At 40.8% G+C, this 27,931-nt stretch overlaps 1 protein-coding gene across 1 annotated transcript; it reads right to left on the reverse strand.

Moving 5' to 3' along the window:
* Positions 1 to 4,612: 4,612 nt before the first annotated feature.
* Positions 4,613 to 25,272, reverse strand: LOC308046238 (uncharacterized protein; the record flags this gene model as incomplete). Its single annotated transcript, XM_080353966.1, has 26 exons — positions 4,613 to 4,699; positions 5,529 to 5,648; positions 6,375 to 6,474; positions 7,198 to 7,325; positions 7,689 to 7,790; positions 7,902 to 7,982; positions 8,492 to 8,615; positions 9,173 to 9,252; positions 9,880 to 10,036; positions 10,812 to 10,955; positions 11,333 to 11,540; positions 11,945 to 12,155; positions 12,992 to 13,244; positions 16,335 to 16,414; positions 17,052 to 17,171; positions 17,810 to 17,909; positions 18,038 to 18,165; positions 19,301 to 19,402; positions 19,541 to 19,621; positions 19,889 to 20,012; positions 20,996 to 21,075; positions 21,965 to 22,121; positions 22,986 to 23,129; positions 23,332 to 23,539; positions 24,609 to 24,819; positions 25,072 to 25,272. 26 exons carry the CDS (start codon positions 25,270 to 25,272, stop codon positions 4,613 to 4,615), a joined length of 3,531 nt encoding a protein of 1,176 aa, XP_080210092.1.
* Positions 25,273 to 27,931: the final 2,659 nt, after the last annotated feature.

The raw sequence follows: 27,931 nt of genomic DNA on the forward strand, positions 1-27,931 counted from the left end.
AGTTGTGTTGTCCCTGGGATGATGATAACACCACAAAGTACAATAAAATGTGGAATTTTTAAGGTATTTTTTCACTTTCAGTCCTGATCACTTCACAGCTTCTCCTGGTTTTTTGAATACCACTGTGGCTGCTAAGAGGCTTTTGAGCTGTGTAACACACACACACACACAGTGACACTGAACACAAGGTATTTCTAACACATGTACACGAGAGGGCATTGAGGGTGTCTTCAACCCAGTGTGGAGAGACTGAAATCAATGAGTGAGTTTGCTCACAAGTTTGCAAGGCAGCCCGATTTGGCCCTTTTCCCTGGGTAAAACAAGGTAAATTCCTCAGAGCACTCAGGTTTACAGCAGCAGCTCTAGTGACATCCCGCTGGCTGCCTGCGCCACCTAAATACATTTTGAGGCAGACAACACAGCTGCTACTGTTTGGAAATGTCATTAGCCATTATCCAGTGCAATAATGATGGACAATACACACACAGATGGGTGAGCCTAATTTGTCCTCTAAGTCCTAGAGCAAACAAATAAGAAGTATGAAAACCTTCAAAAAGTGAGCATGCTGTAGCAGCCTTCCACCAGCACACTTGGAGAAAAACAGCTGACCAGTGATTTTCATGGCAGTAGCAACGAAATCCAGAGAATTTTCCCATTTGTTCCCCAGATGTTACTACCTGGTCCCAGAAAGCAAAATTCAGAGTAGCTCTTGATGGCAGCGTAACAGAGAGCCACCCGGGGCAGGTGATGCACTTCCCCTCTGACAGGTGTGTTGCTCACTTCAAGCACACCACTTTGGACAGGAGGCAGCCTAAACACTCTGTGGAATTCATCTCCAAAGGACCGATTGATAAAAAAACCAAACCCACCTCCTTTCAGTTGCTTTTGTAATTTCTTTAAAAAAATGTAACACTCTCAGGATGCAAATACTCCAGAGAATGAGGTTTATTTTTCATTTGAGATCTAATTCTGCTCCTATCCCCTAATTTTCTAATTATTTTCACCTATCCCCTGGTTTCAGCAGTGCAAGCTCAGATTCATTTAAATTGATGTAATCTACAGGGACGCAGCATTTTGTGTATTCGTTTTCTCTTTGTTTTTGACCTCAGGCAATTACGTGCTTTGTAGCTGGAAAGCAAAGCAATATCCATTTCAGAGCTTAAGGGTATGAAAGAGGTGAGATCCACCTGCAGAGCCCTCCTGGCACAGCCTCTCCTGGGACTTGCGTTTGTGTGCCAGTTAATAACTCAATTAGTTGTCCTGAAAGGTCACCAACAGCTTTACTATGCAGCACGTTTGCCATTTTCCCAGGCTCTTAATAGAACAGCAGGTGTGCTCATGGGTACGGCATAGTGGGTTTATAGCAGAACCAGGAAATTTTGAGATAAGTAACCCTGGGGTTATTTTGGTTCACTGGTGGTTTTGTGCTCCCAGTAAATACAGCATCGGTCACAGAGTTCAACTACTACTTATACCTTCTGAAGCAAGAATAAAGAGCACATAGGCTGCGCTATAGCAACACTGTGCAAGGTGCAAGTGCTACAGACGGGTAACAAGAAATGTGAGATGTGACCTAGCAGGGATGATCTAAACCTCTGCTGCACCAGTACCCACGTAACTGTGCTTGACTGTTATGGAAATATCTCACAGTCTGAACTGACTACCCGGTCCAGGAAATACTTGATTGTATTTAATCCTGAAACTATATGTAACCCAGCACTGGCAAAAGCTGGAAGTCTGATCATCAACAATTATTAAAAACAACATTGTCACAAAAGAACATTTGACACATAGTTGCATACTTTGTGGCTTTCAGTGATAACAATGCACATATAAAAATAAAGGCAAAAGCTAAAGGCAAGTCTGATTTGCCTTCTTTTTTCATTATTTTCAAAATAGTTTCTCCCACCTACATTTAAAATTATAGGGAATGTATTGCTTTAGAAACACCCCCAAAGCACCACAACAATAATTGGTATCTTCTGCTCTTACTCAGAAGGTTGTCCAGCACCTCATAAGATTGATAAGGGAATAGGACGAGCATGTTCTGCTCAGGATCTCAGCAGCAAAGCTGAGCTCTTCCCTATCCTTTGTTCCTTAGTTTATTCCTTTGGATTTTCCCAGAGATCACCTTTGGTAGTTGTCGAACAAACTCCGATTCCTCTGTAAAGAGAAATAACAACAATCCATAGCACTGTGACACAGCTCGATTCCAAGCTCTGTTCAGCCTCTGCGGCAAACCTGTGATTTTAAAAGCTACGGGCTCTTTTGAGGATGCAGCAGGCAGGCAGCACCGCGGTCCCAGTGCCCATCAGCTGGGAGACTCAGTAATTCCTCAAATCAGTAGTGCAGGACAATCACACACCACTGAATCTGAGCACAGCTTGGACTTCAAACGGAGCAGCTAAAGGGCTTTACTTGGTTTCATCAAGCCCCGTCTGATGAGGCAGAGCTGGGACTCCTGCCCGCAGACAGAACAGAAATGTTTCAGATCACCTCTTCGTTTCTTCATTTGTTTTCTGCTCAAGTTCAGGTTTCGTATCATTACAAAACTGCACGAGCATGCTGGGGAGTCTGACTGACCCAATGTATAGATCGAGAAGTCTGTGACAGCAGCAGAGAGGAATCTTGAGCAAGACATTCCCTGCTGTAGCGAGCAATTCACACCACTAGTACTGGGCTTGGGGAAATCGAGCCAGGTCTGTTTATAGCCCAACATAGAGCAGTACCCACCACAATAATCTGTCCCAGGATTATATTTTTAAGAATGCTTAAAAAACAACTACTTCTCAAGGTCATAATTAGATGATGTTTAAAAATTTATTACTTACACATAATAAATGGATTACATGAGCAATCTGATCACTTCACTTCGGACAACGTTGATTGCTTTGCTAAAAAGTACTTACATGTGAAATTTGAATGTGCTTTAAAAGAAACAGATTCTGAAATTGTGGCTAGATTACATTTTTCAACATGCTTTTATGATTGCACTTAAAAATCTAATGCTATTTCTAGTTATTCTACTCCAAAAATGGGATTTCATTTCAAATGTCCAACATGTTTTCCCTCTGCTCTGAACTGAATCTAGGAGAGAAAAAATTCATCTCCCAGAACAAAGCTGTTGCCCTGGAAAAGGGAAGGGAAATTAAAGCCCTGCATCACTGTTGCTGGAACCCTGAGCAGGGACTGAGGGGAGCCAAAGACAGGAAAAAAAGCAAAATTCTATTATCCCAAAATATAATCCAATTGCATTTTTAATCTGGTTCTTAGGTTTGATTATAAGAGTTTTAATTCTAGGGTGCATCACAAGAAGCTATTTATATATTCAGAATGCAGTAATACTTGCCTTTCTGGGGTATTTGTAAGGTGTAGCAACTTTTTCTCACATGCTTATGCAGCTGAAGGACTAATTTTTCAGGATCATGAGATGTAAATTCAGGAAACAGAACAATAAAAGCTTTTACCGCCTAAAGGAGAAAGCTACAGTAAGGCAGCACTCGGCAATCACTAACTTGGTGAATAATGTTCAGTAGAAAAACTAAGATGAATAATGCAATTTTCTACAATCAAATTTCTTTCAAGCCAGTGGAAATACAAGTTCCTGAGCCAGATGCTGGACAATTTTTTTTGGTAATCGCTTATTGAGCTCCACAAATGTGCCTTTAAATTACTTATAGTGAGCACAGTGGAGTTCCCAGCAGACAGGAATTCTTCACTGGTGTCTGGACACCCACATCATGTCCTCACAGCAGTCAAGAAGAGAGGTGACTTAGGCCACATTTGTTTAACGGTTGTCTTAAGAAGAATAGTTAGGGGACATTGCTTCAAGGTATAAGATCTCATTGGGATTCCAGGAAGCCACTGCCAGAGCTTCAAATAGGCGTAGGCACCCCTAATTTTTCGGAAATCAAAAGGAAGTTAGATGCCTCTTTGTCTCCTCAGATGTATTTGAAAACGCTGATCTACATCTTTACAATGTTAACACAAGCCAAGATTCCCCTCACAGGTAAAGCTATTTCTCAATATACACATACATTAGGTGTTTTAGGCAGCTCCGCACACATACTTGGAGGGAGGCACTTCAAAAGTCACCAGTGAACTGAAAATATTCCCCAAAATGTGCTTGATGCCTTAGCACATATCTAGGAAAAAGACCAAAAGGCTTTGTTGGTTTGATCTGGATGGCAAGGTTGCCACCTTCTCCGGGAAGCAGAAGCATTTAAGGACAGAGCATATGAACCACTCAAATCTACACCCGATTCTTCTGCAGCTTGGAGCTAGACAATCGATATCAGCAATATCTCTTCACTGATTTTGGATGCTGTCCAAAAGACATGGGTCACCAGCCAAATCCTGGTGAACTTCTAGACATTCAGGACTAGAATGGAGTTGTACGGTTTGTTCCCCTTCCCAGTAGTGCTTCAGGAACTGAAACCATGGTACTGACATTAGAAGCTTTGCACGCAGGCACAAACATCACATCCTAGTGTTCTCTATAGTTTTTGATGCTCAGGCATTTAACAAAACTAGATCAGAAGGAGGGCAGATGTCAGAGAAATTTATATACTGTTAATGGAAAGAAAGAAGTTCTGTTAAATTCCAAACAATACTACATCCGTCCCCACTCTTTTTTTCTTAATTCATTCCTCTTAATCTTCCCAGTGACTGTCTTTGGCAGCTCTTGGACAAATTCCACCTAAATAAAAAAAGACAGAAAACAATGTAGCATGTTCTACAGAGTTGGTTTTCCAAGACTGGCTCTCAGCATATGTGAAAATCTGAGTGGACTCCCATCAGTAAAAGCTGCTTGCCTAAAGGATATATTAAGAGTCCAAGTCAAATGAAGGCAGCACTTCGTGCCACTAGTGAAAACAATTTCTTCAGCTGCCTAGATGGTCAAACATCTGTGTAGCTGCCTCCCAGCTAACCAAACTGAGTAATGTAAGTACTGTACCAGAAGGATTAATACCAAAATGCTACCAGATGTCAGAGATGAATGACAAAAAGAAAATAAAAAAGATGTTATTGGTACAGTATCTTTAATGGTCCTTAGTTCCTACAAGTTCTGCACAAGTGAACTAGAGCACTGCTAGTAGCTTTTTTCCTGTAGTGCTGCAACGACTGGGAAATACCAAAGGTATCCCCTGGGCTTTCATCCTATTTATTACCTGTGAGGACCAGTAGATAAAAGCTCACCCAGAGTCAGTCCTGTACTACCCTAAAGTCACTGAAGAGCACTTGGTTGAAGATTAAACACAAAATGGAGAACTATGATTGTGAGCCTGACTTAGAACATGCAGACTTAACTAGGATATCATACGAAGTCTCAAAAGATTTAAACAAGCACTTTACTCCAATACATGAAAAACAACGTAAACTAATGTTATTCAGGACAGATTTTCTGGAGCCAGCGCTCTAGCTGAAACTTTACCACTGTTGGGTGAATCACGAAAATCCAAATAGTAATTCTCCTGAGATTTATGGAAGGGTGCTCTGGTTTAACGTTTCTCCTCAGAAGCATTTACCTTTCTAGGGTATTTATATGGAGCAGTAGTTTTCTTGACATGCTCCTGCAAGTCACGGGTTAAGCTCTCCAGGTCACTGGATGAAAAGGTGGGGGACAGGACCACAAATGCTTTCACAACCTGCAAGATATGGTCCATAAAAGTGATCTGACACCATCCATTTGTAAGAGCTGATACACACGTTACCAGTGAGCAGCGCTGCTCAGAGTCATGACACACAAAAGGGAGGAACAGAGAAACCAGTGCAATATAGGAAATGGTTGTGCCCAGCTTCTGCACATGTATCTGCAAAAGGAAAGGTTGAAAGCACAGTTTTCCTGCCCTCATTACAAAGCAAGAGCATTTGCTCTGTCCTCTCAGCAGGGGTCAAGTAGGGGGTGTCTCCGCAGAGATCTCCCTGAAGCCAAGGGACATGTTGTTTCTCTCCAAAGTTCACACTGAGGACAGTAGGCTCATATCATCCCAGCACAGACTGTGCTTTCGCCATATGGGTAGCTCAAGACTAACGCTGGGGCAGTTCCAGTACTACTTTGGCTACACGAAGAAAGCCAGAAAAGACAATTTCAATGTATAGGCAAGTGTTTTAACAACAAAAAGGTCTGATCGGGGAAGGTAAACATCACTGTACTGTTCTCCACAGAGAAAGCCCCCTTGGGATGAAAAGAACTTAAGAAGAGCAAATGCATGTAAATGGGAAGGGATTTTGCCTGTCACCCCCAGTAGGATTATCTATGATGACACGACTACCTTAGAGCTGCAGGTTATTCAGTAAAGTAGGAACAGCTTTATAGAGTTATATATTTAGACAAACATATTGCTTCCCCAATCACTGCTCAGCATCATTACCTCTCCTCTGAGGGGATCTGGGCTGCTGACAACTGCTGTTTCTGCTACTGCTGGGTGTTCTATCAAGGCACTCTCTACTTCAAATGGCCCGATGCGGTATCTAGGTACAGAAAGAAAAATGTAGGATTTGGCTTTATGAGCTGGAAAACCAAAACAAACAAAATGGTTTTTAATTGTCATATTGAAGGAAAACAAACAAACAAACCAACAAAACCACACACAAACCAAACAAACGCAACACAAAACAAAAGCCAAAGAACACATCAAGAGCAAAAAACAACTATAGAAACTTTAGGCAGAGTGGGAACGTTGGTTGTGTTCGAAGGCAGGAGCATTTCACAGTGGCCCCGTGGCAGAGGGCTGCTGGACACCTCTCCATTTCTCTCCTTTCCTGCGGCTCCATCCACCCTGACAGCTGGGGTCTGCAGCACCAGCCGGTGCCACAGCATGGTATCATATCATACAATATCAAATTGTTTCATTTCAACATGTTAAAAATAAAACATTTCAATGCTTTTTTGACTCCAATAGAGATGTCCTTCAATTTTAGTCAAAAACCAAACTAGATCAAAATCCCTCCTCTGCCAATGGAAGTCCTCACTCTTTGTTGGGGCAGATGAGGTATTGCAGGGGAAAAGGATAGAGAGATGCCACTGACATCACCAAGGTGATAATGCAGGTCCATGAAAAGGTGATAACAGCTGCAAGTATTTCTAAGTCAAGATGTCAATACATTCATCACAGGAATATCATGTCAGAAGCTCCGAACACAACATGTGAGATTACACAATGGCAGATTTAGAGAGGAAGCATGCAAACTGACCCTGAGGAAATGATGATGTCATCATCTCTTCCAATAAACCAAAAATATCCATCTTCATCCATAATCCCTCTGTCTCCAGTGACATAAAAATCCCCACGTTCACTTTCTGCAGTTTTCTTTGGGTTATCCTTAAAGTGGTTTACAAACAGTAGGTTAGATTTTGAGCACGCATTAGCTGTACGTTGTGCTATAATGCACATAAAGTGAATGTACCAGAACTTTATTTTTCAGTCAGGAATGTTCAAGAATTGTACTGACATTGCTATAAAATAAAATAGGTTTAAAACCCCAAAATATTTTGATTCCTTAAAAATTTTAACTCTATAGCAAATTCTTCTCTTCCCTTTTCTAACATCCTCCAATCCAAACAAACAAATTACTCTGGCAATAAATAAAAAACTGGTGAAAAATATTCAGTCTTTTGAACCACTATGCAATTGGAGAGATTTTGAAGAGATTGGTGGTGATGAGGAACAAAATAAAGTCCTTACTACATATTTAGAGAATAAACCAAGTGGTCTTAAAGGTTTGCTTCTGATAGCAATTTCACCCTGTTGTCCTGGAGGCAGAATATTAGCATTTTTGTCTATGATCTAGAATGAAAAACAACACATATTTTAGTCCAACGGAGAAAAACAAAACCACTAAACCAACCAACCAACCAAAAGTGCCCTATGAAAGACCCTAAAAAGCAGCCAACAAACCTGAACATCATAAAGGGAAACTGCCTTCCCCATTGATCCAGGTTTAACCTTCATTCCTTTAAAAACACTGCAGACTACTCCCTGTAAAAATAAAAATCAAAACAAAGTTTTGCAATCGAATATTGCTACATTCACATTCAATTCATTAAATGTATTTCCTAGAGTAATTCCAAAGTAAGGAATTAAGATTCACAGGCTCTTATGTGTCAGTGCTGTATGGTACAGATAAGCAAAATCAAGAAACTGTCTGAAAGAATCCTGTTCCATTTTCTGCAAAGAATTCATGCTAACCAGTCTTCTTCCTTACATTCAAACACTGCCCTCTTGCCTGTCACTCTCACTTGGAATTTGCTTAGGGACACCTATAGATTAGAGCACATCTCCTCCCAGCAATCCGCGTTTCGAGCAGGTTCTGTGAGGAGAGCCTTGGAAGGGTGTTCCTTCAGAGGTTATTGGGGAGCAGATTACTGAAACACTCGCAGAAACATGAAGGAAGAAACTGGCTGTCTTCTTTGAAAACAAACATTTAAACATTGTAAAGCAAAAAGGAATTACAAAGTTTTAATGGATTATCGATCCTACAGATGTACCGTTTCAGTCTGCCCATACACTTCACAGATGTCCAGCCCAGTCTTGCTTTTCCACTGCTCCATGACTTCGGGGTTGAGTGGCTCCCCTCCACTCACGCAGTTCTTCAGCTTCATGAATTTGTACCTTCACAGGGAGTCAAAACACAAGAGAAGCAGCACTTAAATGCATGCAGCCATAAACAAACATTACTGGAGAGTTGTCTGCTGGGAGAGTTAGCCCCATGAAGTGGGGAAATCAGAGGATTCCTGATCGTTTGGCTCCTGATACAGCAAGGATATCAGTCTGTGCTCAACAATAGACAAATGAGCAGTAGCAGTCGAACACACATGAAAAAGAAAGTAAAAATTTTGCGGAAGTCAGCTGTGATTTAAGGACATGCCTGTAACTAATCACAGAGCGACGTGAAAATTATTATAAAGAAACTAACATAATTTCATACCCTCAGGGATTTGCTCACAAGTTCAGTAGTGAAGGTCTCATATTTCTGAGGGAAAACATCAAGCTTCTCTGTGTTTGATCATAAAACTCAGCAAAAGACACAAATTTTATAAGACAGTCTTTTTATGAAGGATACTTTAAACTAAATTACTACCTTATTTTGGGTCAAGCAGCTAGATCTGGGAGATCACTCGTTTAGTTAGGGTAAATTAAACAGTAGTAAAAGTAATTTCTTGACATACCTGGAGAGATCATTTTGCACCAGCATGCGGAACAATGTTGGAGCACCAATCAGCGTGTCAATGGGGAATTCACAGAGAGTCTAGTTAAACAAGATGGATATATGAAGCTCAGACAAAAAACTGCTTTGTGGATGTACAGTGAACAGGTGATACAGGGAGCAAATGTAAATCCTTCCTATGTAAAAGTACTACGTGTTCTCTATTGAGTAAGAAACCCTCCTACATTTGGTGTAATATACAGAGATTCACACTACATTTGATTGGACAAAATCCCACCCTAACATGTCTACATGACACGCAGACCACACAGCTTGGAGCACGGGCAAGATAAGCTCATCCCTGTCTGCATTATAGGGAGGTTTTCACTTTAATCTTGGCTGGTGTGGGCAGGGAAACACTTCAGTTTCAGTCTGCAGTAATACCAGCTGATATGACTTTCATAGTCACTAGAATAAAAGGCAAGCAGTTAGTGGTGCTTCTGGATTATTTTCATTCACATGCTTACCAGCCTCAAGCAAAATGTATGAAAGAACCACAGCCTTGGCCCCTTCTATGTACATTAAAAAAGCAAAAGGGGCTTTATGCAATGGTTACACCATCTTGAACATAACTATGGACACAACCCTCATGAAATCTATGGATTCTCTTAAGAATTATTTTTTGTGCTCTTTCTGCAGATTAATATATCTCCATGAGCTTTTCCTTACATTTAGGATGGCTGGTGATTCAATCTTTGGGAGCATATGTATAAAGATGCATGATCCAAAAACCCAGGGATCAACAAGAGATGCCACTGAAGCCAGTATCCATCCTGTGTCTGCTGTGCACCATACAACGTCTGAGGGAGTCGAATCCAACCAGTACCTGAAAGAGGAGGAAAATAATGAAAGAAAAGATAATGAATTTTTTTTGCTTAAAAACCCCATAACCCACACACAGAAAACCAACACTACACACAACCCAAACCAACCAACCAAACCGACCCCAAACCACAAAGAAAACAAAAAAACCCACAACTAGCCCAAGATTTCTAACAGGATACATGGGCACCAGGCACTCTGAATACATTTATTTTATGAACTAGCGCTAGGATTAAAGGGCACCTAACTATACATTTGTTTAAATATATATATACACACACATGTATATCGTACATGTATGACATCAGTCATAAGATAAAGTAAGGGAAAGAGAGGAGTCTGGATTTCATAAAGCGACTTTCCACTAGGTGGGAATATAGGGCGTTCTGTGTCGGACACCAGTTATTTGAGTTCTGAGGCTGCTAAGGAACCCGGGTGATCTGTGCAACCAACATAAACTTCTGCCTCTGCTCATCTACACACGCCACAAAGCTTTTTGCAGCCCAAACAGCACAGTATCTCTCAGTTCTTTGTGCTGAAGTATTCCCAGCTGATGGCTGTCCTTTGAACCACTCTAAAGACAGGGTAAGAGACATTCATTGGAAAATGGAAATACTGGGCATCATCCTATTCCTCTAGAAATTTGGTGGAGTTTCTAGTCTGATTTCAGAGGGAGAACTGGGGCCGTACATTGGTGTTTCTTATTCAGTAATTTTTTTATCAGTTCTGCTACAAAGCTTCAATTATCCCATGTTGACCCAGGCTCAAACGTTTCATACCTTTCACTTACAAGGGGTCTGAAACCAAGACTACCCTGGGAATGTTCAGTCATCTTTGGAGAACCTGTGGTTCCACTGGTAAAGAAGATATTTATTGGGTCTTGAATCCTTGTTTTGACACAGGAATGGTCAGCAGATTGGTTTCTTTAAAACAGAGAATGCAATCAAAACTTCAATGGTTACTTTACACAGACTTCAGAATGTAATGAAGTATTGTGTATTGCAGAACTCCTACTGCAAATAAGCTTCACAGAAGCTTTTCACCAAGTTAGACTATTATATGGAGTTACACCTTCCTCAAAGACAGACTTCCCCTAAAGAACAGGGTAGAAACTCCCCACAACAAGACCGCTGTTAGGTAAACAGCTCTGATGTGGATCAGTAATGAAACAGTCACGATTAACACCTTAATCTTGGCACTGGATGAGTATTTGTAGACAATGAATAGTTGTAAATGTGCACTTGTGAGCAACAGGTCTGCTTTCTGCATCATGACTGCAGTGTCCCTATCTCATACTCACTTGTACAGGTCAGTGAGGTTCAGCCATCCCTCCCTTCTGCCTTTGGACACAATTAACTTGGTTTTCAGAAACTGACACTCAGATGCCACTGAGTCCACGGCAGGAGCCAGCGTGTCACTGGTAACGATGCACGTGGCCTTTGACGCCTGGAGTCGATACAACACATCTTTGGCTGATAACTGGGATGTTCCCGGAATTATGACAATTCCTGGAAGAGCAATACAGTTAGTTTGGGATGGCATTTTTTACATCTAATTCTTTTCAACTATTAACTCTTCCCAAACTGACCTCTGAGATGAATTTGCCCTGGCACTCCCAAGCTGAACAATTATAATGGGGTATGGTGTCTCCTTGTGGTCTTCTGTAAGGAATGAAACGTGGACCTGCCTGGTGACTTCTATGGTTCTTGCCTATCTTCTGGCATCTCCATGCCTGCTGCACAGGCCACCTCTCACACCACACCCTGTGTAAATCCTTCAGGACTCCCTGCATAACTGATAGCTAGGCCACTTGCTAGATTACTACATTACTTTTCTGTCTTAAATAATATAAATTCCTGATCCTCCCTACCAGTTTGCAGCAATCGGCTTTACCAGTCTTAGACATACTGACCTGTGCGCATGCAAGCCACATACACCAGCCACCATTCGGGGATTCGTGGCAGGATCACAATAATTCTGTCTCCCTTTTGCAGTCCGCATACTTTAGTCAGCACATTGGCCACTTTCCGAGACAGGAACCCCAGCTCCTCAAAGCTCCACTTCACTTCATCGCCTTTTCCATTTACCCACCAAAAGGCAGGGTTTGGAGGTCTCTTTCCAACCTACAAAACATAGGGATTCAAACCCCAAATTTTTTCTTCTGAAGGACCATGAAATCACAGTGCAGAAGCATCTGCATATTACGGAAGATCCAAGTATTTCACAACAGACACATAAGCTACGCTACTATTTTTCCCTTGTCCTTAAGAGATCAAGATTTGTCATAGCTCAAGCTCAGATATTCCCCAATAAATTCTCCTTTTCTGAACCTGAAATCTTTACCAGCCCAACTGTATCCAGACTCAAGTCTTACTCTGGATCCTATTTCAGTTTAAGCCTTATGCTGAGCATTAATGCCTCTACAAAACATAATACTGATATCGAGTTGTGAAATACTGTTAAACAGAGGGAGCATAGGCAGAGGACAAAATAAAACAGCAGGACAACATGGTATCCCAGGACTCCTCCCAGTCGGATTGCTCAGGAAGAGGGGAGTTAAGTCGTCTCTAACTACAGGGCACCTGGGCAAATGCAGAATCCTCTTTGGAGCAAGGCAATTAAACATTTGTGGGAGAATTTTCCCTTGCATGCAATGCTATTTTTACCTGTATTTTCATGACGTGAATATCTAATATTATAGGACGCAGAAGGAATAAGCAGAGCCATTATGAGGTTAAATCAAAGTCAAAAGAGACTTACCATTGTTTTTTCTACCTACACAGAGAGCGATAAGAGTCAGAGACACTTTTGAGCTAAAGCAAGAAAGAATGAGATCTTGCTTAATTTCCTAATACAAGTTGGTTTTGGCAACTGATTATTTTGAGAATAGAGAAAAACCTAACTTCTTTCAAATGAAATTTCAAATTAAAGTATCTCATCTGCACAAAAGATCATCTACCTTTTCAATCTCAGACCATTTGTCCAGTACATCACTTGCAAAGTTAAAATACTTCGGTATCTCTTGTTTGCCCCGCCTGATGGACTCGTACTGTGAATGCACATCAGAGACAAGTAGCCTGGAGTGTCCACGGAAAGCCCTATCAGGAGGCTTCAGAGTCCACAAGGATTTTAGAGTCTGTAATTTAAACAACTTCATGGCAGAAGACGTACGTAGATGCTGTAGAAAATTAGCAGAATTGTTGCTATTAATCCTGCAACAAACAAATACAAATTAAAATAAACAAAATGATCTTGAGATTATCCGAAGAAAATTCAGTTATGAATTGATGAGCTATTACTTGAAGTCACTTAGGCTAGTCACAGCCAAATTGAATTTTTAACAGTTCAGTGTGAAGTTCCCCATCCTCCTTTCTTTCGTTTTTTATCACCAGCTTTTGGAGGATATCATATACTGTACTGATCTGGCATCTTGACCACAGCTCAGCTGATCCTTACAGATGCTTGATGTGCTCTTTGAGGCTGCTAACTGCCCACAAGTCTCTTCAGTCAAACAAAACATCAGATGGTATTGTTTGCATTAGAAGGAGGTTACTGGTTCTTGCACTAAAGCATTCAGTAGCTGATTCACGATTCCTTTTCCCTCACATGGTGCTGAAGGATGTTTCCAGACTGCTGCTGGATCCTAAAAGCTCTCAAGTCCAATTACTTTCTTCCTTTCCATCGCTACTCTTTTTTCTTCCTTTCTCTCTTTTTATATTACTATTATTATTATAAGCAGTCTAGAAGATTGCGGTAGAACTGTGCCCCACTCTAAACATTTTAATGCTATTTAGAGGTTTCTCACAAGTGCACAGGAAGATGATCAAACATGGAACAAAACCCGGCTCGTGTCTGGAAGAGCCCGCAGTCAGAGCAGGAGCCAACAATCCTGGAGGCCTATGGCGATTCTAAAACCTGGGTCCATCTACTGGTTTTCCTTTTTCGACCTCTAAACCCAAGTTACTAAACTCAATACAAGGTTAGATAAGTGACCGTTGAAATACAGCTTAATTTTCTTTTCTGTTCTTACAAAGGATGAAGCTATTCACAATCTAGTACAAAATTATATGTATACTCTTGATTAAATTATTTTCCATATGGAATTTCCATGGCCTGAGAAAAGCCGCAAAGTTTTGCCCTTTGTCCCAGGTTTTAAGGTTTGTTTTGTATTCATTTACCTGTTGTCCCAGGTCTTCAGCTGTAACTGTTTATCCTTACGTGTCTGATGCATGGATCTCAGTTTTGGTCAAATTTCATTCTCCAAGAAAAAGTAACTTGTTTAACAGTGGAATTACTTATTACTTAACAGGAGGTTTCACAGTAATATTTAAACTGCTTATCAGGCTAATTAACTCAACCTAGAACTTGTACAACTTAATCTTTTCAGAGACATCTGTCAGCACAAAAAATCTGGATGGAGATTTCCCCCCAGCACAGATACTTTGTCAAAACCAACAGTAATTCATGGTGTTCCCCATGCTACATGACATTGTGGTAGAGAAATACTGACCAGCTGTAAGTAATCCTGTAGGATATCATTTGCTCCTGAGAAAGACACATAGGACGTGGATATAAAATTGTTATTATGTCCCTAAGTGCCACCCACTTCAGGAATCAGGATTATAAAGCAGAAATTTATTTAGGTGGTACTTCCATTTTAAATGAAAACTCTATTAAAACGGACCTGGTGGAAAGAATTGATCTAAAAAGGTTTTACTGGTAAAAAAAGGTCTTTTAAATATTCACTGAAATGGATGTTAATAAAGGGGTTTTATGTGATATTCTGGGATATGAATTTATTTTTATTGGTTTTTTTCTCTTACTTAAGGAAACAACTGTCAGTAAAAATATCAAGTTTTTCATCAAATGTAACATTTGATTGTGACCTCTACTGTTAATGCTGAAAACCAACAGATCACCTTTCATTCCTTTAGCAGAAAAGTTTAATCTTTTTGAGTATTCTTTTTAATCATAAAGTAAGATATTTCTCCTATCTTAGTCTGCTCTAATGATTTAGCTGTAATCTACAGATTTCAGAGTATTGCAATGACAAAACCTGCACAATAGCCTGTAAAGAAGAAAAGAGAGAAAGAACATTCAGGAACAGTATTCCCAGACTGGAAATGGCCTTCGAGACTGGCAAGATGAAAAACATTTTAAATCCAGGATTCCCTTGTGGTTTACAAAAATATGTGCAAAGTTTTGCTGTGAGAGCTTTCAACAGTTTTTAGCACTTTTTCACTTGAAAACTTAGAGGTGAAAATGAAGTAAGAAACTGAGGAAAAGACATAGTAATGGCAAAGTCCTCTGAACTGCTATAGGAATCAGAAATGTTTCTTTTCCTGATTTAGTATCATCTGTTTCTTCTCAAGGACCAGCAAGACTAGGAATTCAGAAAATAATGTTTTCCTGACCTGTTTGCTGTGGATAGTACAGATTGAGGGCTGGCTGGGGTAGATCCTCTTCATTCGGCTTTCAGGACATGAGGTTCCCAAGCCAGGCTCTGTGAAGACTGAGCTTCATCTGGAGACATGAAATCCGGACGCTGTGCCAAAAAGGATTTGGAGCAAACCCCTTTCTACTTTATCATTTACTTCTTTTGAAGTAATGAGAACAGAACATAGCGCAAAACAGATCAGGCAGCACAATTCTTTCTGTGGAGTAACCTTTTTCCTATAATCATTTACACCATCGTTAACTGTGTGTAATTTGCACCTTAACCTAAAGCACTTTGTATCTTCTCTTTTCCTCCACTTTAACCATTTAAGCAGAACACAAGTTAATCGAGATGAAGAGAAGTAGTTAAAGAACACATCTTTCTCCTTCCAATCACAAAGAATTTGGGAACGTTACAGTGATAGTTTTTGAAGAGAGGATATTTCTTCACTGCTGATACCCACTACAGGACAAAGATTATTTTAATAAATTTCTTATTTATTTGTAATTATCAAAATGTTGTATTTACACTTTTTTTTTTTTTTAAGGAAGCTGTTTATATTAATTCCAGTTAAAAAAAATGAAACCTTTGTAAGCTCCCAGATCTGTCTCTTCTCTCTCCCATTCATCATTCTTAATTCTTACACCTTCCCCCTTCCAAAAATGTGTAGATAGATGGCAAAGGTGGTTTTAATACCACACATCCTCAAGCTATGTGAGCATTATCTCCTTCCCCCCACCAATATCTTGTTTTTCCATATGTTCTCCAAGTTCTCTGGGTCATGACCATATGCCAAGTGTGATGTGCTATGGCTGGTATGGATGATGGAAATTTTCTCTCCCCAGTTTCCAGGTCATGTTATCCTCTTCCCCACTCTTGGTTCCTTAGAACCTTTCTCTGGATTTTCCCAGTAGCCGTCTTCGGCAGATCCTGAACAAACTCCACCTGAAAGGCAAAAATGTTCACTTGTAGCCAAATATATTCTGATTAATCTCCAAGGTGCAAGGAAAGACACATCTGTGTTATGGCTGGGGTAGAAAGATGGGAAGCTGTACAGCCTGGAGCTGGGATGGTGAAATTGCTCACTACACGTCTGAGCTGACTGCACAGGCAATACCCGCAGGGATAAGTACCACAATCCTGACGAAGTGAGCGTTACAATGGTCAGGACAGGGAGTTACTGGCGTCTTTCCTGGCTGTAAGGGATGGATTCCAACCCCTCTACTGCCAGCAGGAATTTCGCCTTTGCTTTGGCTGAGAGTCTGAACAGACTTCACGGGAGGAACTGGTAAGAGCTGGATGCCTTGTCCCATTTGAGTCGCTGTGAAACCCTAGGATTTCATAAAAGGAAGACTGGACCTTGATAAAGATAAGTTATAGTATCACTTCTACTCTCTGTGTCCTTTCTAGTACACACAGTGAGGCCAAGGCTACAGCTGTAACAGAGCCTGTAATTTATTTTATTTTATTTAGCTATGGTTGGACTATTTGTCAGAATGCAGTTAAAGAGAAGCCAAGGCAGGACAAAAACTCTTCAGTTGCTGATCTAATTAGAAGACCTGTCTTTCTGTGCTGTACTCACCTTCCTTGGATACTTGTAAGGTGCAGTCAGCTTCTTGACATGTTGCTGAAGCTCATGAGTTAACTTTTCTGGATCATGTGATACAAAAGTAGGAGCCAAAACAACGAAGGCTTTGACTACCTGTGCCACAAAAGTCAAGGGACTCCATTAACTTCCAGACATGGGAATAACAGGATGCATTTGTTGCCAAAACTGAGTAGCAAAATTGAGAAACGCCAAAAATTGAAGTTTTTTTCCTTTAATTTCCCTTTTCATTGGCCCTTTTTACAGAGTGCCAAGTTATGAACAACATACTCTGCAGCATAAGACTTTTTGCTATTTTTCTGCGTTTTTTTCTTCTTAACTTGACACACTACCAAACTTTCAAAAAGTTCTAGAACAGAAAAAAAAAAAGAGCTGAAAATCTCAGCCCAGAGCTCAAAGAAACATTGCAAATACAACAAGAAAAATTAAACACTGGATATCATTGCCAGCATGTGCTTAGTGACAAAAAGGGAAATAAACCAAATTCTATTTCTTAGACAAAAGATGTCACAACAAATTTGAAGAGACAAACTTCTTCCCACATCAAACCCTGTAAACAGGGAAATAATTCTGAAATTCTAAGATCTGTCAAGGTATGGTTTTAAAATTTTTTTAACCCATTTTAATTTTGAAACTTGCAACATATTTAATTCCAGTGAAGCCTAGTACATACAGGGAACTTCATGCTTAGAATAAGGCGCATTGCTTTTTGTATCTCTTGGTTTTCTTTTTACCTCTCCTCGAACTGGATCAGGACTGCTGACCACAGCTGACTCTGACACTGCCGGGTGTTGTATTAATGCACTTTCGACTTCAAATGGGCCAATACGATACCTAGCAGAAAATGCAGATATGACAGATGTAGCAAGTTAGCCATTCACCTGATCTTTCCAGACTGAACTTTGAGATAAACAGAGCATCATTAACATGCAAATGAGCAAATCTAAAAGTAACTGACTTACCCAGAAGAATTAATTATATCGTCATCTCTTCCAACAAACCAGACATACCCGTCTTTATCCATAATCCCTCTGTCCCCAGTGACATAAAAATTCCCACACAGAGAGGCAGCAGTTTTCTCTGGATTATCCTGACAACAATCAAACATTTAAAAAAATGTAATGCCTTTACTTTGCAGTGGTGCTAAAATTAATCAAGATAGTTATTTTAAATTGTTGTCAAAACTAGTATGTTCAGTACTATTTTATGCCTTCAGTTAAAAAAAACCAGAGCTGCATGAATTAGCAGTTTTGTGGTAGAAATACATGAGAGGTGAAAAAGAGCATTTGTGTATATATGGATTAATATTCTAGAGAAAAAAGGGTGTGCTCTATCAAAATGCTCATCCATCACAGCAAATTACTGAAACGTATAACCCGTTCTCTTCAGAGAAACAATTTATCCTTGCAGGGGGTTGCCACAATAACCTCCTGTCAATGGAAACTTTTCACCCCTAACCTTCAAAACCAAAACACAAATGAGATGACCTACACGAAAACTTCATTATCTACATTGATTTATAAGGTCTACATTAGAGAGGAAAGAGACCTTGACAACAGAAGACATAATGAAAAACTGAAGTAATAGTAATGAACCAAAAGAAGATTTTTTTTATCACATTGCAAGCAATTACTTTGTGCAAATTGTTGTTTGAGGATGGTACAAATATCCAAATATCATGGGGATTCAGAAAAGAATTAAACACACAGATAGGTTCCCCAAAACTTTTTCAATATAATTGTTCAAATGCAGTGGAGAATATATTTGCCTGACTGTAGTGTTTTCTGAAGTATGCACCACCATAGCCTGACTACTAGCTTAGATGGACCCTTGACCTGAACCATGGCCATTCTTCTGACATGTTTTCAATGGTTTTCAAGCCTGGTCTGCTTTCAGTGGACAGAACCTTCCCATTTGAATACTGATGTCAGCTTACAGATGCCACTTCCACAAAGCCATGATTGTCTGCGCTTGAGGGTTTTGTGTTGTAGCTTGTTTTTTGTGTCGTTGATCTTGTGCACATCATCTACGTGACAGGCAGCTGTACACAGGGCTTCTCAGACACAGGTGATACACGCAGGCTGCAGATACATGCACGCTGCAGGGGATAACTAGAGACCTTGTGAAGATGCTGGATGAAATTATGCTCCTCAGTAAGTCAACAGTACCTCATCCTGGGTCCCTCGAGCTCCTCAGCATGCACAGACAGGCCAACTCCAACTTACCAAGTACTCAGAGAACATACAGAATGGTCGCCTAGGCTGAACTCGGATTGCGATGCAGCCTTCTTCTCCTGCAGGCAGGACAGCCCCACGGTCATCTATGATCTGCAGAATGGACATAGTGCCACTGCTTCGATTAGCTCAGTCGAATATCCGCATTATAGCCCAGTGAAGACAGAGAGGGACTGACTTACTCTTATACCCACAACTGCAGCTGAGCTCAGATGTAATATATCAACATACCTGCACGTCATAAGGCGGAACAGCTTTTCCCAAAGAGCCAGGTTTAATTTCCATTCCTTTCGTATTGGCACATATTGTTACCTGCATAATAGGGTTTTTTTTTTAAATTTGTGCAACATCTTCTAGACTTCATTATTGGCTAGCTTTTATTATTGTCATAGTATTTCCTATAAACATTAAAATGTGCAGCTAGTTGATTTTGGAATTATACAATCATAATTATATACAGCCTTTTTTAAAAAGTTCATTTATATGTTTCTCACCTTTTCCATTGATTTATCAAGCACATTGTGCCTCTGGTATTGTTACCTTTGGAAGGGTATACTGCAAGAATTAATGCAAGCGTACTGTTTCAGTCTGGCCATAACCTTCATAGATATCCAGCCCTGTCTGGATTTTCCACTTTGCCATCACTTCAGGATTGAGTGCTTCCCCTCCAGATAAACAGTGTCTCAGACTCGTGAACTTGTAGCTTGAGAGGAATAGCAAATCAAATAATATTGTTAACTTCTGAAAAGAGCAGTGAATGCTATGAACTGGGCAGCCTCCCTCATCTTTCAAAGTACGTACACATAAACTTCACAAGCTACTTTGGAAATGACAATAATCAGCCTGTTCCACAGTCCGGGACTGGACTCCTACACTGCTTGTGTTACCACCGAGGATAATGTGCTTTATTTCTGAGTCACTGGAAGTAGGGTTTTTTTTGCTAGAAAAAGGGTGAGCAAAGGTGTTTTCTTGGAAGAGCTGACAAGAAGGGAGACATCTGAACAAGCACATCAGCTGTTCATGGAAAGCTGAGTTATGTGCCAACATCCAAGATCAAATAAGCCACTGAGAATTTTCTAGAGCAAAAGGAAAGTTGAATAGGAACACAAAGTCTGAGCTCTCTGCTAAACCAGGTTTGGCTTTTGTCAGAATAAAAGACCTATGTGAGAAGAAGAAATACCTTATGGAAGGTGTGAAAACTCCTTACAAATCACCCTGACCACTTGTCATAAGCTGAGTATTTCACAGTGTAGCGAACTGGTGGGAACAGCTGCCAAATAGCTCTCAGCACGTAGAAGTCCTCTAATCACTCACTGCATTCTCAAATATGTGACAACAGTTCTACTGTACTCCAGTAGTTCCCTGATCCAGTGCTGCCTGAAACCCTGACTTCAGTTTCACTGTAAACCACATGTTCAAAGGAAGTGAGAACTTAAAAAAAATCTCACTTGTTCCCTCTGTGTTGTCTTTTCAAAGATCCACTCCTGAAGCCTGAATAGCCTAAAGTTTGACTAGTTATTCTCATATTTCAGAACTTAGCTTTCTTTTCTGAGAGCAAATTTCGCTAATTAGATTTCCTTTAGCTGAAACAAATCAAGCAACGTAAGGAACGAAACAGCCAGAGCTGTCACAGCATTATATCCCAACCTCTCCCTGCTACCCCTGCAACAGACATGAGCGCAGTACCTGCTCAAATCGTGTTGGACCAGCATTCGGTAGGCAGTGGGAGCCGTGCAAAAGACAGTGATGGGGTATCTTGAGAGAGTCTAGAAAAACAGAAAGTTTTGTTGAAAGGAAAATATAACAGCAGGTCTGACCTTGTAAATGTGCAGGTGGTTAACACAACCTACGTGCTCAAATGTCCACAAAATGAAAATCATAAAACGCAACCAACATACATTCAACACAGAGAATAACTACAGATTAGTAACTATGAATCCTGACTGCAGAGTGGCCGTACCAGTCCATCCCACTGCTGCAGAAAATACGGCACTTTCTGTCCAAAAAAAAAAAATCACTCACGTAACTGAATGACCACTGAGAGCAGCAGTTCCAATTAAGATTGTTTTCTCCTTCCCAAGGCAATTGCGTCCCAGGCTCAAGGCTAAGTGACAATAGTGATCTGGACCAAAGCTTTTCCAGTTCTATTCTTGGGGAAGTCTGGGTCTCCTCTCCACGAAAGGGGCTAACGTTGAGGAGAACAGGCCAGCTGACTGATTTTGTGAAATGGCAGAAAGGAAGAATAGGTTTTGTGGCAACTGTTAAGAATTCAGGATAACAGGGTCCTGATTCAGGTCTATGCCATATTCTGAATACTGGCCCATGCTCACCCTGAGCCCAAAGTAGCTGGAAGTCCACACCTGAAGTAGAGCTTTAGGCCAAGTGTGGGACAAAACAGCAGTGAGCTTGACTTCTTTTTATCCCGCATCTTTCACCACACCTCCCCCATACTGCAGCCATATCTCATGGTGTAACCAGGAGGGAATGGCTTGTTCCTCTAGCAAGGGGCACAAAGGGAGGGATAACTGCTTGGTATGTGGGAAGTACTGTCCCTGCTGCTACAGAGCAGTGGGAACCCATGCACTGGAGCCCAGCTGGTTTGTCTTATTTGTGCAAAATGGAAATAAAACTCCCAGTGTAAAATAATACACTTACCTCTGCAATAACTGCTGGCTTGAACTGCGGCATATTGTGTACAAAGACACATGATCCACAGATCCATGGTGCAAAAACACTGCCCCAAGCTGATTTTACCCAGCCCGTATCTGAGGTATTCCACATCGTATCTGAAGGAGTCAAGTTCATCCAGTACCTGGTGATAAAGCAGAAACCAAAAAAATGGTTCACAGAGTGTGAGAGATTCAGGCAGAGGTCATAGCATAATTAAAGGAACAGGTGAGAAGCTTCCATTACAAGATGCAGCATCAGCAAGTGGGGCTCTTTAGAAACTTAAGAGAATCTTAACCATTCTCTTATTTCCCTTTATTTGCTCCCATTTAACATTTCCAGTGTTTGTGTTTCTCTTCAACAGTGCAAAACATCCTTGGCTTAAGTTGCAGAATCTGGATCTAGATCAAAAACTGAACAGATTGTTTGGTGTTGGCTTTCCCCATCTCGTGGATTATAGACATCAGCTAAATCACATCTTATTTCTCTGGGAAACTAACCAAATTACTTCTATGGACTCTATACCACCAGCTTCCAACTCAGAATGCTTTGGGAAATGGATCCTTTGATTTTCATGAAATTTCTCACTCTTTGGGAAGCATAAATAAAAGATGTTCAATGAAAGCAAATAAGTAGCAAGCCACAGTTTCATACTGAACTGTAACTTTTAATGTGTAATGCTATGGTCCAAGGTTGCTCTGTCTCTCAAGGAAGTTTTACACAATACTAAAGCACTCAACTTTATCTGGTTTTGCTATAAGGAGACTATCCCTACAGCTACTCTGCAGTCAGCCCTCGAGTGACAGAACACTGTGTGTGATGATCTCAGCTGAGTCTTCAAGAAGCTTTTAATAATGAGGGTTTCACTATGAGAGGGGGAAGGAAAGGAAGAAGCAAGATCCTACACTCATTAAATGCCTACATTTACTGGAGGTTTTACGGTCACATTTTCAATGTAACCGTAATCATGTCACTTAATCAGGACACTGGGCGCAACTGCAAGGTATACCTGCCACTGGTTGCAAATCCGATGCCATAACTGCTGTGGGACTGCACCACCATTTTTGGAGAGCCTGTACTTCCACTAGTAAAATAGATCAGCATTGGGTCTTGACTCCTTGTCTTGACACATTTATGGTCAGCAGATGTCACCCTGCAGAAGAAATAGTATATGATGGTTACTCCATGTAGGAGATTTTTGTACTTAATGCAGTGATTACAGAGAGCTGGGAGAGGGATGTAAAAACCTAACTCATTAGTGTTTTGGAAATCAATCCCAAAACTCAGCAATGTCACCTGACTGATACAGGCTCCTTCACCTCACAGGGATGATGGTAAAACAGCTGGATACTCACGCAAAGAGTTCTTTGAGGTTCAGCCACCCATCTCTGCTCCCTTTGGCTACAATTAGTTTGCTTTTCAGAAACTGGCACTCAGGCATGACAGATTCCACTGCAGGTGCCAGTGTGTCATTGGTAATAATGCACTTGGCCTTTGAAGCCTGGAGTCGGTATAATATGTCTTTGGCTGTTAATTGGGATGTTCCTGGAATAAAGACAATTCCTGGAAAAAAGCAACAAGCAATTTAGAAAACTGACCATTTCTCTTTATTATGTTCACAGGACAAGACCCCAGCAACAAAAAGGCTGAGCTACTTGTCAAAAACTTATTATTCCAGAAACAGGAGTCAAACACAATTCGTACTTGAAAGCAGAGCTTGGGCAAAATTGTGGCCTAGAAATGACCTGGGATCATGTGGTGCTGAAAGGCCTCCAAATCCTGCAACACTGATGCTGAGTTTTGTGCCATCCATATTAAAGGTGTCTGGATCATCAGTAAGATCCAGATTCAAGCTTGGATTCATTTTGTAATGTGAACACACGTAAGTTTGGATACTGAGTGCAATGTGACTGAAATCACTGAAGTGGGTCAGGAATCAATTTAGTGCATTTCTATACCTCCTTTTCCCAAGGATTTCAATAGATTTGACCTACAGATTTATTTCAGTCTTCTTGCACCTTCAGAGGTGTCCACCAAATTTTACAATTGGGAAACTGAGGCACTGAGATACTGAATGATATTCCCATGTCATAGCTCAGAAAATCTTGGATGCAATAGAACTGGATTCCCTGGGTCTTGGCCCCATTTACAACCTGCAAGAATCACAGAGCTTATGTAGAAGAAAAATACTTGATCATGTCCCTGTTGATGCTGAGCTGTTTCATCATGGAACTTTAGCAGTCTAAAAATGCAATAGGTCAAATTCTTCCTAGGAATTTGTAAAACTGTAATGGCAGAGTAAGAAAAAAAATGTATTGAATTATTAACCAGTCTAGCCACATAACTTACATTATCAGTGTGGAGAGTTTTACTGCAGTATCTGGTCAAACCTGGCCTTAGATTGTAACCCTTCAAGCCTCTCTAGCCTCAGCTGAGTGTGCCATTTAACTGGACCATGTCTGCTCAGCACCTGCTACAATAGCGCTTTGGTTCCTGTGTGGGTGCTGCCAAAAGCATAGGCAGGGCACAGCAGCTTATTCCTGTTTACATTTTTTTCAAATGAATTTTGCATATTTTTCATATTTTCTATTTATTTTCTTTCTGCATCCAAGAGATGAGTGAGATCACTCACCTGTTCGCATACAGGCTACATTCAGTAGCCACCACTCAGGAACACGAGGCAGAACTGCTATAACTCTGTCTCCTCTCTGCAAACCACATGCCTCAGAAAGTATATTAGCTGCTTTCCTAGAGAGATATCCCAGCTCTTCAAAGCTCCACTTCACCTCCTCTCCCTCATCATTTACCCACCAAAAAGCTGGATTTGCTGGTCGCCTTCCATCCTAGAACACACAATAGGAGATTTAAAATACGAAGACAATCCTTCAAAGGACTAATTTCAATCCAAAATAACTTCAGACTAAGCAAATAATCTCTGGCAACTAGTCTCTTAAAGTGATACCTGTATTTCTGACAAAGAAAATAAAACTGTGTATTCTATTCTGCAGCTAATATGATCCAGAATCCACCAGGAAAATTGGTTTGTGTCATCTGAGATTTGTTCCAATGCCTATGAAGTAAAAGAAAAATACTACCTTTTCCAGCTGCGACCACTCATCTAAGACATCACTTGCAAAGTTGAAATATTCTGGCAGTTCCTTTTTACACTGGTTTACAGCGTCATAATATGAAACAATCTGCGATGTAAGAAGCCTGTTGCATCCATGGAATAATCTGCAAGGTGACTTGAGAATCCGCAGCCACTGAGGAATCCATGATTTAATAAATGTTCTCATGATAAATGATGTTTTATCAGACAGTGGGGAAAAAAATCAGATACACACCTACAGGAATCAGTCATCTGAAATGAAAGAAAATACATTTAAAACCAGCCACGTATCGGATGCTGTCTGGTTTGTGATGTTGGATAAACTAATACGAACCAGCCTGAATAACTAGGTTCTTGCTGGGCTTCCTTATTTTACTCCATTATTTTATGTGATTCTTAAAGTAAGCGTTCCTCTTTTTCTGGCAAAGAGATTGTACACTATTCTTTCATCATAACCGTTATCCTCTACTTTGTCAGCTGATGAATGAATCTCATTCCTCATTCACTCACACATCTCACTTCACAGTCCTTTTCTAAATATCCATATCTTGACTCCTGTACATTTTATATCTTATTTTGCCTGCTTTCAGAAATAAAATGCCACTAGTTAGAGAGTGTTTTGAGGACCCTTTGTTTATCCCCTTGATTTAAAAGTCTCTGTAATTATGCTATGTCTTAAACACACACCAGAGGGCGATTCACACTGAACTTACACACCAATAAAACGGATGAATCTCTGATTTATTTCTTTGTGAGTTCTGTTTTCATTGGAGCCATAGAAGAAACACAAAATAAACACTAGGCAAGGAAAGGTGAAATGCCAAAGACTTCCATTTGCTTTGCACTTCAGCTGAAGTGTACAACTTCGAAGATGATACAGGTTGTAAAACAAACTAGCAAAGAAAATTCCAGCACTTCCAGTTTCTTCTAGTCTTTCCTATACAACATAGAGGCACATATGGAAGAGACAGAATGGATGATACTGTATTTATTTAAAGCTCAGCCTTGCAAGTAAAGAAAACTGGATTTTTACTGATCGATGCAGAGTCTTCTGATAACCTTGTTTTGAGTGTAATCAAGTCCTTAAGAATCTACCCCCCCATTAAATCTAAGGGAAATATTCCCTCAATTCCAGGAGCCAGTTTTGCCTTTAAATCCTCCTGTGCCACAACCTTGTCCTTGTTTAACAGACAACAGTGCGTACCCATCTCACAGGGGTAACAAACAGTTACTTTCACCTTTCCATTACATATTGCAAGTGTAGCTGCAGTGACAGCTTCAAGCATTCGAATGGACATACATATACACCTCAACTGAGAAACCATAAAGCCTTAATATTTCATGCACTACTCCTTAAAACGGGCTCTCTAAATAAACAATCTATGTGAACATGCAACTATTCGGGGAACTTACATCATGAGAGACAAAGTAATATTCCCCAGATCACAAAGGAAATCTGTGCAGCTGCCAGAAACCAGCTTCAGAAATCCAGAACAAACGCAAGGATGGAAAAATTTCTCTTCTCAACCCATTTTCAATGACAGAGACACAGAGAATGGGAAGGAATCCCATGCTCCCCAGAAAGTGCGATTTGTTCTGGCCCTGTACCAACATGGGGTAAAGGCTGAGCTCCAGCCTTTGCTTCAACACTCTAGGATCTGCCTTAGGCCTATGTATTGTGAGAGAATCCCAACCCTTACCTTGTTGCACACCATGAACTACTTACCAGTCCCACAATATTTATCAGGAGAGGCCTGCTTTGATGTCTTCTCCCCAGCGGCCCTATAGTCCTCCTAACGCCCTTCAGTTCCACCCTCACAGTGGCTCAGGTCTTCCTTCTTTCAGGTCAGGTTTATTATAAAAGCATACGCTGACTTTCTGCCAAGCGCTGGCAGGCCACTGTCACGAGCTGGGCAAAGTACGCAGGGCAAGTAGCCAAAGAAAGTAATGACCCAGAAATGCGCCACTCTGCTGCCCTCATCCCAACTGCATTGTGCAACAAGAAAGTAGATGAAGGGGTGACATAAAAAGGGTGGGGAAGGACACAAGAACAGAGGTTCAAGATTCTCTTTGTTTTTTGGGAAGGCACAGAGAACAATGTCTGAAAACAACGCAAACAGCACACAAGCAACGTGCATACTACTCTGCTGTGGACACAAGCCCAGCTAAGAGCACCTGATCTCAACGCCCAATTGAAACTGCTTTTCTGCTCCAGACTGTGGCATCCCCCAAACAGTCCAGTGAAGAGCATTCATGTTCAAGGCTTTCCCAGGCCAGAGAGGCAGAAACAGCCCCCAATATGCTCCAGCCCAGGGGGAAAATTACAGTGCATTAGCCCATGTCAGCAACTGACCGTACTGCAACTCAGAGGAGACACGTTAAATGTACCTAAATATGCCGTTTTTGCAAAGAAGTGGGTATTAAGTTGTTCTTCATTTTCACTGCAGTATAACAGGTTGAAGCACAGCAGGCAGCATAGGAAGGAATAAAGATTACAATTTATCTGGAAGGTGAATGATGCACTGGAGGATCATGGGCTTTGTTATCTCCATTCATGGCAATATTTAAAACCATATTAGTCAAATAGCTATCAAGACTAGTTTAGATACGGTTTAACTTGCCTTAGGCCAGAGCAATGACCTCTCCAAGTCCCTTACAGCCCTCGTGCTGTGAGCCTTTAACTTGGCCAGTGGCATGTTTTGGGAAGCACAAAATGGACATAGAGCCCATGCTAACACCACTTTCTCCTGCCTATCAGAAGAATTCAGGAAAAGGCCCAGCCCCAGTGAATATTTGACTCCCCAGATCTCTGAGAATACCTGCTCCTGTCCTTCCAGCAAAATGCT

Source organism: Nesoenas mayeri, assembly GCF_963082525.1.
Source record: "Nesoenas mayeri genome assembly, chromosome: 15".
NCBI classification, from domain to species: domain Eukaryota; kingdom Metazoa; phylum Chordata; class Aves; order Columbiformes; family Columbidae; genus Nesoenas; species Nesoenas mayeri.